Genomic DNA, 13,266 nt, shown 5'->3' with positions numbered 1-13,266 from the left:
GCGATCCCACAAAGGTGCACGCCACTGTCTTAGCAGACACTTTGTTTAATGTTCTTTTGGGAAACGTTTACTTCTCTGGCGTTTTAGCTGGCGGTGACATGGTGGAAAGGGCTCCACATAGATTAGGCGTTTCTCTCTGCCTGGCAGTGTTTGGGCACCCGGTGTTCTTATCTCACTTAATCCTCTCAGCATCCTTGAGCAACGCAATAGGAATTATTATCCCCACCTTATCAACCAGGAATCCACATATCAGAGGGGTGACTTCTGCAGTCACACGGCTGGGATTCAACCCACTGACTCACTGCACACCTGCCACCTTCCTTCCGTGTACCATGCAGTTCACCTGCCCTAAAGGTGCATTCGCTGAATTGTACTTCTAGCATCGAAGTTCTGCACTTTAAGACCCTACACCCCGGCTGGGTCTGCAGTGGGGCCTGGGGGTTCCCTGTTGTTGACAGCTTGAACTGTTTTTACGCAGCCATGAAACACAGCTGGGAAGGGAGGCAGAGGGGAGGGTGTCTGCCAGCTGCTCAGCTGATGCCTTTGTGGGTAGAGTAGGTAGCAGTCAGCTCCAGAAAGGTGCTTGTCCCTGGTGAGGAGCATGTCACCAGTGGCTCCAGGTGCCTGGCTCCCAGGCCCTTCCTGATGGTTTGAGCCTGTGATCGGGGCTTCCCTGTTCAGGTCTGTTCCGCAGTCAGCGTCCAGAGCGAAGTTCCTCATGGTGTGGTCTGGGCACCACCTGCTGCAGGACCCCCTGGGAGCTCGATAAATCATTGCAAGTCTGGGATTCTGCTGAATTAGAATCTCTAGAGATGGTGTCCAGAATTCTGTCTTTTTTAAAAATCAAGCTTTGGGGCAATTCTTGTGCATATGAAGTTTGAGGTCTGGTTGTTCTGGAGGAGAGATTATTAACTCTGGCCATGAACCAGAACAACCCGGGGAGCTCTTTAATTGAGCATCGCTGCTTGGGTCCCATCCCTTAGCGCAGTGTCTCAACCTTCCTAATGCCGCGACCCTTTAATACAGTTCCTCATGTTGTGGTGACCCCCAATTTCATTGTTACAAATGGAACATAATTAAAGCATAGTGATTAATCACAAAAACAATATGTAATTATATATGTGTTTTCCGATGGTCTTAGGCGACCCCTGTGAAAGGGTCGTTCGACCCCCAAAGGGGTCGCGACCCACAGGTTGAGAACCACTGCCTTAGCGGCTCTGATTGAATTGATTACACTCAGGTATTGCTCTTAAAAACAAACAAAATCTCCCTCAGTGTTTCTGATGTGTGGCCACGGTTGAGGGATATTGTTTCAAAGCACTGGTTCTGGAAGTGTGATGCCAGGCCTGCGGCATCAGCCATGCCAGGAAATTTGCTGGAACTGCAAAATCCTGAGGCTCGAGGCCTGCCCCAGACCAGCTCCAGCTCAGTGAGGACTGCTGGGGGTGGGGCCCAGCAGATCTGTATACAGGGCTTACAGTTGTTCGTATGGAGAAAGATGCAGGATGTAGCTTTATTCACACAAAACAATGTTACTCACAACTGTAAACCTACTTTTGCCCACCCCTGCATTAACAAGCCCTCCGGGTGATTTTGAAGCACCATAACGTTTAAGAGCCACTGTTGTGGAGTCGTCATTCCCAATCCTGGCTGCACATTAGAATCCCCCAGGAGGGCTTTTGAGCGTCCCAATGCCCGGGCCCCGCCCCAAACCAGCTACATTCGAGTCTCAGACTGGGACTTGGGCATCAGTATCTGTTCAGGTTTCTGAGTCATTGCAAGTGCCCCAGCCAGGGTTGAGACCCACTGTCTGAGCCAGTGAGGACAGTCTTCCCTCAAAGCAGCTGCCAGCACTGGGATCCTGGGTGAGACATGGTGCCTTAGCTGCAGGTGCAGCACAGCGTGGAGGCGAGGGTCTGCGGGACTAAGGATTACTCAGCTCTAAATGACAGTATGTGATGAGGGAGGACGAAGGAGACAGCAAAGTTGCTTTTCAAAGAACCCAGGATCAAGTGGGCACGGAACTCGGCTCTCACGTAAACTAGCCTGCACGGAGGTCCTTCAGGCAGAGCTTACCATCCCCTGTTTTATAGACGAGGGAACTGAACTCCAGAAAGGCCCACCAGCTGGGAAGCCAGCACGAGGACTGAGTCCCAGTCACTGGACCGCATATAACACATCCTCCTTCAGGGTCCCCTTGCCAGTTCCCCAAATTCTGGCTCCTTCAAGTGTTGTTTGATGTCTCACCTGTGACGTTTTGTTGTGTTTGCCTTTCTGTTTGGAACAGATAAAAAATAACGAACCTTTGATCAACGTGCTTTACAGAGTGCTGAAGAAGTCAGCACAGGGCTGGCGGCCCAGGAGACGCGTAAGATGATCTGACCTGTGTCTCCAGGCGGGGCCATTCCATGCTTCTGGCTCAGTGCCTATTCCATCACGTGCTTAACCAGGAGCTCTCCTGGCCACCCCAGGAGATTTAAACATTGCTAACACAAATTTGCTTTCTCTTAAGCTCCCGTCAGCGTGTTGGCTGGTGCACCAGGCTGAGCCTCTCATCCGTACTGTCCTGTGATTCCATCTTTTGTGCTGCCACAGGGTGGCGGGGTGGGGGCGGGGCTCGCCCAGCTTTGCTTCCAGCTGTGTCATGTCCCATTCTCCCTCATCTGCCGCCACAGCGAGGCCTGGCCTAGACAGAGACCAGCATGGCCTGGGTAGTCGAGCGTGAGCCTTGGGAGGGAGCGGTTGTTCCTGGTCATCGTGGAGGAGCTGGGTGTCCTTGGGTCCCACCGTGGACCTGCATTAAATTAAGGTGGCTCTTCTTCGGGGCCGGGTGCTGATGTCTGGAGCTGGACTAGAACAAAATAGGACCTCCCACCCCTTGCTTTGACCGATGGAGAAGTAGCGCCTGGAACACGGCCAGCTTTTGTCGCTTTCAAGGGAGGGTGCGGGTTGTGAGGCAGTTGCTACTCCTGGTCATCCTGAGCCCTGAGAAGGGGTGTCCTGGGAGGTGGTGGAGGGGAGTAGGAGGGCTGGGTCACCTTCAGTGCCTTTCTGATGCAGAGACCATTTGAACTGACACTTGATGTTGTCAGTGGATTTAAACATTGCTAACACAAAGAACAGTTTTAAAAGGGGAAGTAGATGTCATACACTTCTTGTGGATATTTCATAGTCGTCTCGGCTCTCTGGGACAGCTAAATTCAGAAGCTTCAAGGGCCTCTGAGCTGTGTGGACGCGATCACAAAGCCCAGCTCTAAAACCTGTGGCCTTTACTCAGGGCTTAGGCCCTGAGGACAGCCAGCTCACAGACTCACTAAGCAAACATTTCCCAAATATCCTCAGTATGATGGGCCCTGGCTGGGCTTTGAGGATGCAGAGAAAGTAGGTCACAGTCTGACAGTCACCCCTAATTGGGTTAGTTCCTAGTGAGGGGAGACAGAACGTTTCATCTGATGTACTAAGGCCCTTGTTGTGGGAGACACAGGTGTGGGAGCATCTCCCTAGAAGGGCACCAAACAGCTACAGAGAGGGAGACGGGAAAACAGCAAGAATGTCACCTGCATTGAATTTCTAATCCTAAGAGACTCAGCCTGAGTTTGAATTCCTAACTCATAGCACCTTAAGAGCAGCACATTGAAAGGGCATACGGGAAAGTTACTTTTTTGAAAAGAAGGAGTGCTAATACCCCAAGAGAGAAAAAGAAACATTACATGTCCATCTAAAATGGACATGAAATCACAGAAATTTGGGAGTACTTAATCAAGGGCCAATAGCTTCTAAGAAATTCTATATTACTGATTTTTTATAATGATTGACTCATCCCCCCATAAACGGTTGAATGAATATATATATATGTATTTTCATCATTCTGTGATGGCAGTGAAGGGCATACTTTTCGTTAGCACTCCACCAAAAAAAATTGAAAAGGTTCGGCTTTCTCAAAATGCCCTTGTTGTGTAGAATCCCTCACTTAATTCCTGGTGGTGCTGGATAAACGAGGCATCACTCAATTAGATTCTCTGCCTCGCTATTTCAGTATCGAAAAGATCTCATCTGTAAAAAGCTTCAGTGATAAACGGGGAAGAGTTTTGCCGGGAGGAAAAGTCCCCAAAGCATATCTCATTTTGAACATGATTTCTTCCTGGGAAATGAGCCGAGTGTCAGCCCCGTAGAGGGTAGGCAAGCTCTGCCCTCTGCTTTGATGAAGGACTGTGCACAGAGTGAAGACTCCACTGCGTTCACCTGCTGGGTTCCCCTGAGTTTAAAGGCCCAAGTCCTACCTGGGAAGTTCAGCTGTTTGTGGCTCACCAGGATTAATTCCACCGCCTCCCTCTCCCCTTCTGCCTGTTTGTTTGTGGATTGTTGCTGGAGTCAGTGTGTTCCGTGACTGTGTGTATATGTGTATGTACACATCATCTGTCAGTTTGAAGAGCAGAATTTGGCTGGAGTTCCATTTTTTTCCAGGAACTCGACAGCACTGACTTACCAGTATTACCCTTTGACCTACTTGCAGTGCAAGGAGCCTTTGTCAAGTGCCCTTCAGTGCCAGGCCTGGTGTTCAGGGCTGACTTTACTGAGATAAATAAGACAGTGGCCCCTGCCCTCTACTGTGTGGCCAAAGGGAGCCTGGGAATGGGTGGGGGCGGGTCTGCAGCCAGACTCAGTCCTCAGGCCAAGGCATGGATGGAGAAGGCATTCTCCTTTGACCTTGACCTTTGCTGATAATGATTGTCAAGGAGAGGGAGTATAGAACAATTGGACACATGGGGTGGGGGGGGGGGCTTGAGTTCTGAAGGAAATGCTTGCCAATATATTTCTACTTCTGATTCACATTCACAAACTTAGTGGACCTCCCAGATGGAGTAGGGAGAAAGCAAGGGCCAAAACACTGGGACACAACACCACCTATCTTGGCCACTGGGCGGTTCCTGCCCATGGCTTGGCCATAGGGGGAGGGCATCTGTGTAAATCGCCTCTCTTCCCCCTGCACAGCTTTTGGCAAGAAATGATATTTAAGGAAATGAAAACATAGGCTAAAGAGTTAGGTTTAGCTTCGTAGGGGTCAGAGAGGGATGGGAAACTTGTTGCGCACGTTGGGTCAAGGGGGGGGATGGGAAATGTGAAATTCCACCTGCCCATAAGTTTGGGTGATTTTTATTTATTGCTTTGTGGCTTCCTGTCTTGAGAGGACGGGGTAATATACAAGTACGGCCCAACATCAGTTATTTCAGGATCGCTTGAAAGCCCCAACCAGGAATTACCCAGATTCCTTCTTCCCTTGGCCAGGTCCTCTTCCCAGATCGTTAGAGTCGGGAAGGCTGACCTTACTCACGGGGAGGTGGGCTACCCAGACACTGCCTGAAACTAAGGCTTGACATTGTCCCGGGGATTTGTTCGTTCCTCCTGGTCCACCCACCCCACTGCCCTGGACTTCAGGCACTAGTGTTTGACTCCAGATTCAGTAGGAAAACTCTCTTATCAGTGACAAATCTTCCAAGATTCATACTGATTTTGAGCAAATAGAAACTGCTGTAGTTGACGATGCTATAATTTGAATATCTGTGTTCCCTTTAGTTTGAGAAATTTACAAGTGCTACTAGAATCTTTTTTTTTCCATTTTTTTTTTATTATTAGTTAAGGTATTACAAATGTGTCCTTATCCCCCCCATTAACCCGCAGCCTCCCCCCGCACACACCCTCATGCTCCCATCCCCCTGTCGTCCATGTCCATTGGTTTGGCTTATATACATGTAAACAAGTCCTTCGGTTGATCTCTTCCCCTTACCCCCGCCCTCCCCTACTTCCCTTCTGGGGATTGATAGCCTGATCGCTGTTTCTCAGTCTTTGGGTCTGTCCCTTTTCATCAGTCTATTTTGTTCTCTATAATTCACAAATGAGTGAGATCATGTGGTATTTATCTTTCTCTGACTGGCTTATTTCACTAAGCATACTGTTCTCCACAGAGGCTGCAGCAGTCTGCATTTCCACCAGCAGTGCAGAAGGGGTCCTTTTTCTCCGCATCCTCTCCAACACTTGTTGTTTGTTGATTTGTTGATGATAGCCATTCTGACAGGTGTGAGATGATAACGCATTGTTGTTTTGATTTGCATCTCTCGTATAATTAGTGACTTTGAGCAGGTTTTCATATGCCTTTCGGCCTTCTGTATGTCCTCTTTTGAAAAGTGTCTATCTAGGTCCGTTGCCCATTTTTTTATTGGATTGTTTATCTTCCTTTTGTTAAGTTTCATGAATTCCCTGTAAATGTTGGAAATTAACCCCTTATCGGTGGTATCATTGGCAAATATGTTCGCTACTAGAATCTTGAAAAGGTTTCAGTTTTTTCCTAAAATGAAATGGGCTGAAAATGAAGCAGATATTGCCTCAGTTTTGCCTTTCCTGCGCTATGACCCTGCCTGCCGCTGCCAAGACTTCCACACCCATCCATCGCGGGGCTCACTTTCCTTCCGGAGTTTGGATCCCAACCCTGTGGTTAAATCTCCTTCACCTTGTTCACCTCGCAGATGACAGGCCGGGACCTTCTCAAGGATCGAAGCCTGAAACCAGTGAAGATTGCCGAGAGCGACATTGACGTGAGTGAACTGAGTGGTCGCTGCCCGCTCGCTCCGTCGGCTGCCTGCTGTCCCCAGCCCCGGGTGGGCAGCTTCAGGAGGGTTTGGAGGGTTCTGTAGCCGGAGGCTTCCTGTTTACACTCCAAGGCCATGCCCTTTCCTCATCATCCCAGGCCCTCTCCAACCTGTTCTTGCTCACAGGTCAAACTGAGCATCTTCTGTGAACAAGACAGGATCCTCCAGGACTTGGAAGACAAGATACGTGCCCTCAAGGAGAACAAAGTATGTATCAGTTTTGCATAATCTTAGGCTGGGTGGGGTAGGAGGTTTGTCTTTTCACAGTCATAGACAGGATGGTATCGAACAACCGGTGTTAGTTTATTCAGAACAATGTCTTTGGGTTTAAAGAGTGTTTCTTGGGGGAGGAGGGCGGTTCTTTCTGAACGTTGAGGAAATCTGATAGCAGTGGTTCTCAACCTGTGGGCCGCGACCCCTTTGGGAGTTGAATGACCCTTTCACAGGGGTCGCCTAAGACCATCGGAAAACACATATATAATTACATATTGTTTTTGTGATTAATCACTATGCTTTAATTATGTTCAATTTGTAACAATGAAAATACATCCTGCATATCAGATATTTACATTACGATTCATAACAGTAGCAAAATTACAGTTATGAAGTAGCAACGAAAATAATTTTATGGTTGGGGGTCACCACAACATGAGGAACTATATTGAAGGGTCGCAGCATTAGGAAGGTTAAGAACCACAGCCTTATAGGGAGACCTTGACCTAATACCACTGCCCTCCTCCTCCTACCCCTTAATTCTGCTCTGGCCCACCTCTCCCTGGAGGCCTGGTGAGGTGAGCCTGGAAGAGGAGGGCCCCCTAGGATCTGGGCTATGGAGGAAACAGTCTGGATGGAAGGGCAGAAATGGGCCGGGCAGAGTTGGGGGGCACCAATGTTTGGTCTCTTAGACACTTAATGTGAATTTTTTTCTTCGTTGCGTTTTGTCAAGGTGTTATATTTGTGATGTTGAAGGTTTATAACATGGCCTTTGTCCTAAGACCTTAAAGAGTTTTCCTGGACTCTGATTTATCCTCATCATTGATTCCATAAGGAGTTGGTAGCCTTGTGCCCATTTTGTACACAAGGGAACTGAGGCACATAGCTGTTAGGTGACTTGCCCAGCCCACCCAGTGGACAGAGTCAGAGCAGGATTCAGAGACCCTGACCCTCAGGCCCCAGCTGGACACTGGCCCTCAGTCAACGATTAGGTCTTGCCATTCTGTTTAGTTTCTGGTGTGTGTGGGAGGCCTCCAGGGACTGTCCTTTATGACCTTGCTCTTTGACCCTCGCCCGGTAGGACCAGCTGGAGTCCGTGCTGGAGGTGCTGCACAGACAGATGGAGCAGTACCGAGACCAGCCCCAGCACCTGGACAAGATCGCCTGTCAGCAGAGGTTGCTGCAGGAGGACCTGGTCCACATCCGGGCGGAGCTCTCCAGAGAGTCCACTGTGCGTAGAGGCTGTGGCAGGCGGCGCGCACTTCCCTCAGGCTGGGCTGGGCAGAGGGGCTGCTCTTCTCATCTCCCCAGCTGTAACTGAATTGGCGGCCAGGGGCAAGAGTCTTGGGGTAGCAGGCTGCCTCCTGGCAGTAGCTTACCCTGTCCAGGGGTGATGTGTCCAAGGTGCCTTAGGGTCCTTTCCATCAGCGACTCCTGCATGACTACAGTGACACCCAGGGGGCCAGATTTCTCAGAGCAGCCTGTAGGCTTTTCCCTGATCTGCGTTAATTCTAAGATGTCAGAATTTCCACTTGACCTATCCATCTGATGTGGTGCAGGCCCCTTTCTTCCAGGCCTGGGAACCAAAGTGTTCCCAAGGGTGGAGGAGGGGACAGGGCAGATGGCCAGGGTCAGAGCGTGAGTGAGAAGATAACCCATGTCTCTCTCACAAGTCCCACCAGACCTGCAGGGCTCTCTTCCTCTGCCCCTGGGGGGGCCGGCTGTGGTCAGGAGCACAGGTGGGCATGGGCTTCTGGGGGCAAGGATAGCTAGGACCCGGAGCGTTTCCTTGGCCAACAGGAGATGGAAAACGCCTGGAACGAATACCTGAAGCTGGAGAGCGACGTGGCGCAGCTGAAGCAGACCCTGCAGGAGCAGCACCGAAGGGCCTTCTTTTTCCAGGTGGCTCAAGGGCTCTCCCCCCGTCCTGGGCTCTGATTCCTTGGGGGAGCCCCACCCTGGGCCTTCTCTCCTCTACCGGGGCTCAGCCTGCTCACCTCCCCAAGGTTTCCCTCTGGGATCCTTCCCCCAGCAAGGCTGTGATGCCCTGCCTCCCCACAGTTCCCACCTCTCTGCTTTTAGACACATTCTGGGGCGTGTTTATAAGGGTTTTACATTTGGAAAAACAGCCCCAAGAGGAGACAAATGCCAACCTTGAGACCCTCGCAGAGACCCTAGAGCAGTGGTTCTTAACCTTGGCTGCACATTAGAATCACCTGGGAATCTTTTTAAAATCCTGATTGCTGGGCCTCATCTGTTGGTTCTTGGCCCATCTTGGCTCCTGTCTATTCACTGAGACAGCAGCGGACAGCCCCGCCCCCTTCCTTCCAGCCTCTGATTGCTGAAGATAGATGCTATCGAGCCTTCACCTGAGGAGGTAGTGTGAATCCAGGAGGTGCCAGGCTAGGAGATACCCATCGCCGTGGCCCCTGCCCTCCTCAGGAAAGGCAGCCTCAGGGCCCAGCGTCCTCTATCCTTAAAAACCAGGCCACCTGTTGGCAACTGCCTCGCCCCCAAAGGTGAGGGAAGAAAGGCCCTGTGTGGTTTCCTTCCTCCCGGTCCAGTCCTCAGATGCCCAGCGTTTGTTCCCTCACTGTGGTGCCCAACCAGGTGCCACCCTCAACATTTTAAAAATGGAAAGTAACCTGCTTTTGAACCCAGCTTCAGGTCTCTATCTCCTCTTTCAGGCCCCGTGGATTTGATTTTGAGTTCAGCGAGCGTTAATTCAGCTAGGCCAGTTTTGGTGCTTGGCTTACTCATGGATGCACTAGTTCTAGCCAAGGCTTCTCACTCAAGTGATTTAATGAGTATGCTGACTCTCCTGACATCAGCCTCACCCCAAAAAGAGATGGAAATTCAGGACTGGGAGGCTTTTCCCAGGTCCTGCTGTCCCCCCACTGACCACTGGGCACAGGGTCTAGAGAGCCCAATCCAGGGCCACGTGGAGACTCTTGCCTGTGGCTCAGGACAGGCCTGCTCGGTCCCCAGCTTGTCTGTCTCCTGCTGCTGCTGTATTTTTCCTATAATGTCCCTTCATCCAAGCTGACTAACATTCTCCCATTCTGTTTTGTATCCCCAGCACTTAGCACAGTGGCATGAAAATGCTAGGTGACTATTGACAAAGTCCTTCACACGATTGTTTGTAATTACTAGTTTCTTAAACTGTCCTGTCCTGTTATACACATCTTCTTGGGCTTCAATGAGCCACATTAATTTTAGCAGTAATTTTTTTAGCTTCTTATTCCTTATATTTCTATGATTGTACAAATCACATGGGAACACGTCTCTCAGAAAAGTCCAAACAATGAGAAGCAAAACCAAAAAATAAAAGCTTCTCTTCCCTCTGCCCTAGACCACCACCTCCCTTGTGGGTAATGAGTGCCTCCAGTTTGCAAAGTCGCCTTCTAACCATTTTCTTTGCATTTCCAAACATGTGCACATACAGAGTTATTTAATTTATTTGAGGGTGACTGTTTATTTAAAGAGGAATCATTCTAACATCTTGTCCAGTAACTCACTTTTTTGTCATAACTTTATGTGGTGGCAACCTTTCTAGGAAAGATACCCCCAAGTTTATGCTGCCCAATACAGTAGCTACCTAAATTTAAACATAACTGAATTAAAATTAACATTAAAAATTTATTCCTCAGTCACACTAGAATCATTTCCACTGCTCAGTAGCCACACGTGGCCAGTGGCTGCTATATTGGACAGCACAGATAGATTTCCGTAACCTCAGAAAGTTGTACGAAACATTGTTGGTCTAATTCAGCGATTTTCAAAAGGTATGCCATAAGAATTTTTAAAACATGCGACACTGACTAATTTAGTCAATGGCACTGACCTCTTTTCCCTTAGATTGTCAAATGAAAAAATGACAACGGCCAACACAACAATAGCTGTCTAGTGTGAGTGAATCTAAATTATACCTATTTTTTTTGTCAGATCGGCAAAATATATATATTTTGTTGTGCCGCAGAATTTTAGTAATTAGTTTATGTGTGCCACGAGATGAAAAAGGTTGAAAATCACTGGTCTAAGTGAAATTAAATTAGTTCTTCATGGCTGCATAGAATGTTGTAGTCTGGACAGTTCCTCCTTTGCTTAGCCATTCCTCCTCTGAGGGACATTGAATGTTATTGGCCGTGTTTTGTTTTTAGAAAAGTGAGCATCTGTGTCACTGCCTTTTCAAGCTCCATTATGAGCGTTCATCTAAGGCAGGTCCCTAGGAGCAGACTCTGGGTTGAAAAGAGTGTACATCTTCGTGTGGCTGGACGCTGCCGGATCGCTCTCTAAAAGGCTGTTCTCATTTGCCCTCCCACCCACATGAATGAAAGTACAGAACCCGTCTACCCACATCCTTGCCAGCACTTGATGTTATCACTCTTTTTAGTTTTTGCCAGTCTACTTGCTGAAAAAGGACATCTTGTTTTAATTTGCATTTATTTACTTACCTCGTAGGTTAAACATCTCTTCATGTGATTATGGGCCAATTGTATTTTTACTGTAGAAATTTCATGGTGGCGTAACGTAGGGCAGGCCCAGAAACCTTCTTTCCCCTCCACAACACAAATGGGTACAATGTACAGGTCTTGTCACAGACTCCCCAGTAAGTGACTGAAACATAGGCCGGTTTGGAGCCTGGTCCCTGCTGCTCGATATGCATCTACCTTGTGGCCCTGCTCACACTTTCCCTGATACCTCAGTGACCGGAAGCTCACAAAGCCCTTCTTTGAGCAAACTCTGTGTTCACTTTGGTGTATTCAAGGCCAGGCAAGCTGTTGAATAGAGTCCTGAATAAATCATTAACACTGGAGATACACACATTCTCAGTAGTGGGCCTGGAAGCTCGCCTCCCTTTAGCCAGGTTTGGCTATGAGAAAATCCATAGCCTTTTTATTGCAGACTAGAGGCCCAGTGCACAAAATTCGTGCACAGGGGGAAGGGGTCCCCTCAGCCCAGCCTACACCCTCTCCAATCTGGGACCCCTCGGGGACATCCTTCTCATAATCCTGTACCGCTGGCTCCTAACCACTCACCTGCCTGCTGGCCTGATCACCCCCCTCACTGATCCCCCCCCCATCCCCTGCCGGCCTGATTCCCCCTCACTACCCTCCCTGCTGGCCTGGTCGCCCCACGCAGCCTACTGTTTGGTTGTCCGTCAGTTGTTTTCGGTCGTGACGGCCCCTGGCTTTTTATATATATTAGGATGAGTGGCTTTATTTATAAAGATTTTAATGGCCACCTGGGTGGGGAAGCCAGAGGATCAAAGAGCATCTGGGTAACCGTGAGCGGCGAGGCTCCCTGTAGGTGTCCAATGAGTCAAGCCTTTGCTGAATGTAGTACACAGCAGCCATCCTGCCCAGCCTGGCATGAGGATGCAGGAATGAAACCCCACTGCCTTGCTCCCCAAAAGCTTCCTTTGCCTCGTCATTAAGTTCTGAAATTCCATCGCCCTTGGAGAAAGATAGAGGTTCTCTGGCCTGCGCTCCTCTCTGCTCTTCTCTTACGGGTGGGGTGACAAGGGCAAAGTGGGGGCAGGGTTGCAAACTACTGGCAGGAGAAGTGTACCAGGGAGACTGCCAGGGGAGGGGGGAGTTGATTCTAATCCCATGCTCCCCCTTCACCTGCTGCCAGTTCTCTGCCTGGGGGCCTTGGCTCTAGAGATAACCCTGTTAGCTTGTACCCACACTCTGGGCTCACATGTCTGCTTTAGGACACTTGTGCTTCAGTGAGGAGCCAAGCCGCAAGTTCATTATTGGCTTGTCTGCCTGAGGATGTGCGTTGGTGTATTAAAGGTGGGGAGAGTGTGAGCTGCTAGGAGGGAGGCCTTGGATGTCTGTTGTCACGGCTGTTGGACAGTATTTGACCAGGGACTTTATGTGATTGGTCCTTTATCATTCAACATACATGTACTAAGAATCTGCTGAGAACTTGCCTCTTGGGGGTGGATCGGGGAGCACATTGTCTACTTGTAGAATCAGACATGGCCATAAGCATGGCGCATGCGGGAACTCTTCTGGCTGAGTGTGGCCGGGGATGTGAAACTTTCTGTCCTCCCCCATGGTAATTTAAAAGCTGAAAGAATAGTCTATTTGATGTTTAAACAACTCTATTGAAAGATGCCCACCATCCCTTAACCACTATAGACCCCACTCACGTCTTTCTAGGGCCTCTTCCCAGCCGGTTTTGGTTGTGACTTGTCAAGTGTGCCTATGGTCCTATAGCCTGGCTCTTTCCCAATTCTTTAAAAAACAACATTTTGCCATAGCTGGTTTGGCTCAGTGATGGAGTGTTGGCCTCCAACTGAATGGTTCTGGGTTTGATTCCGGTCAAGGGCATGTGCCTAGTTACAGGCTTAATCCCTGGCCCGTCGAGGCTTATGCGGCAGGCAGCCAGTCTTTCTTTC

At 49.3% G+C, this 13,266-nt stretch overlaps 1 protein-coding gene across 1 annotated transcript in view; it reads left to right on the top strand.

Moving 5' to 3' along the window:
• The window catches only part of PLEKHA7 (pleckstrin homology domain containing A7), an 89,397-nt gene that overhangs the window by 61,836 nt on the left and 14,295 nt on the right, over positions 1–13,266 (top strand). Inside the window, exons 13-17 of the mRNA XM_015560348.1 lie at positions 2,288–2,368; positions 6,522–6,590; positions 6,771–6,851; positions 7,939–8,088; positions 8,658–8,759. Of these exons, the coding sequence (XP_015415834.1) occupies positions 2,288–2,368; positions 6,522–6,590; positions 6,771–6,851; positions 7,939–8,088; positions 8,658–8,759 (483 nt within the window). The remainder of the gene's footprint in view (positions 1–2,287; positions 2,369–6,521; positions 6,591–6,770; positions 6,852–7,938; positions 8,089–8,657; positions 8,760–13,266) is intronic.

Source organism: Myotis davidii, unplaced genomic scaffold (assembly GCF_000327345.1).
Source record: "Myotis davidii unplaced genomic scaffold, ASM32734v1 scaffold73, whole genome shotgun sequence".
Lineage (NCBI taxonomy): Eukaryota > Metazoa > Chordata > Mammalia > Chiroptera > Vespertilionidae > Myotis > Myotis davidii.
Note: the sequence above shows the minus strand (reverse complement) of the source record. Positions and strands in the feature narration are given on the sequence as shown.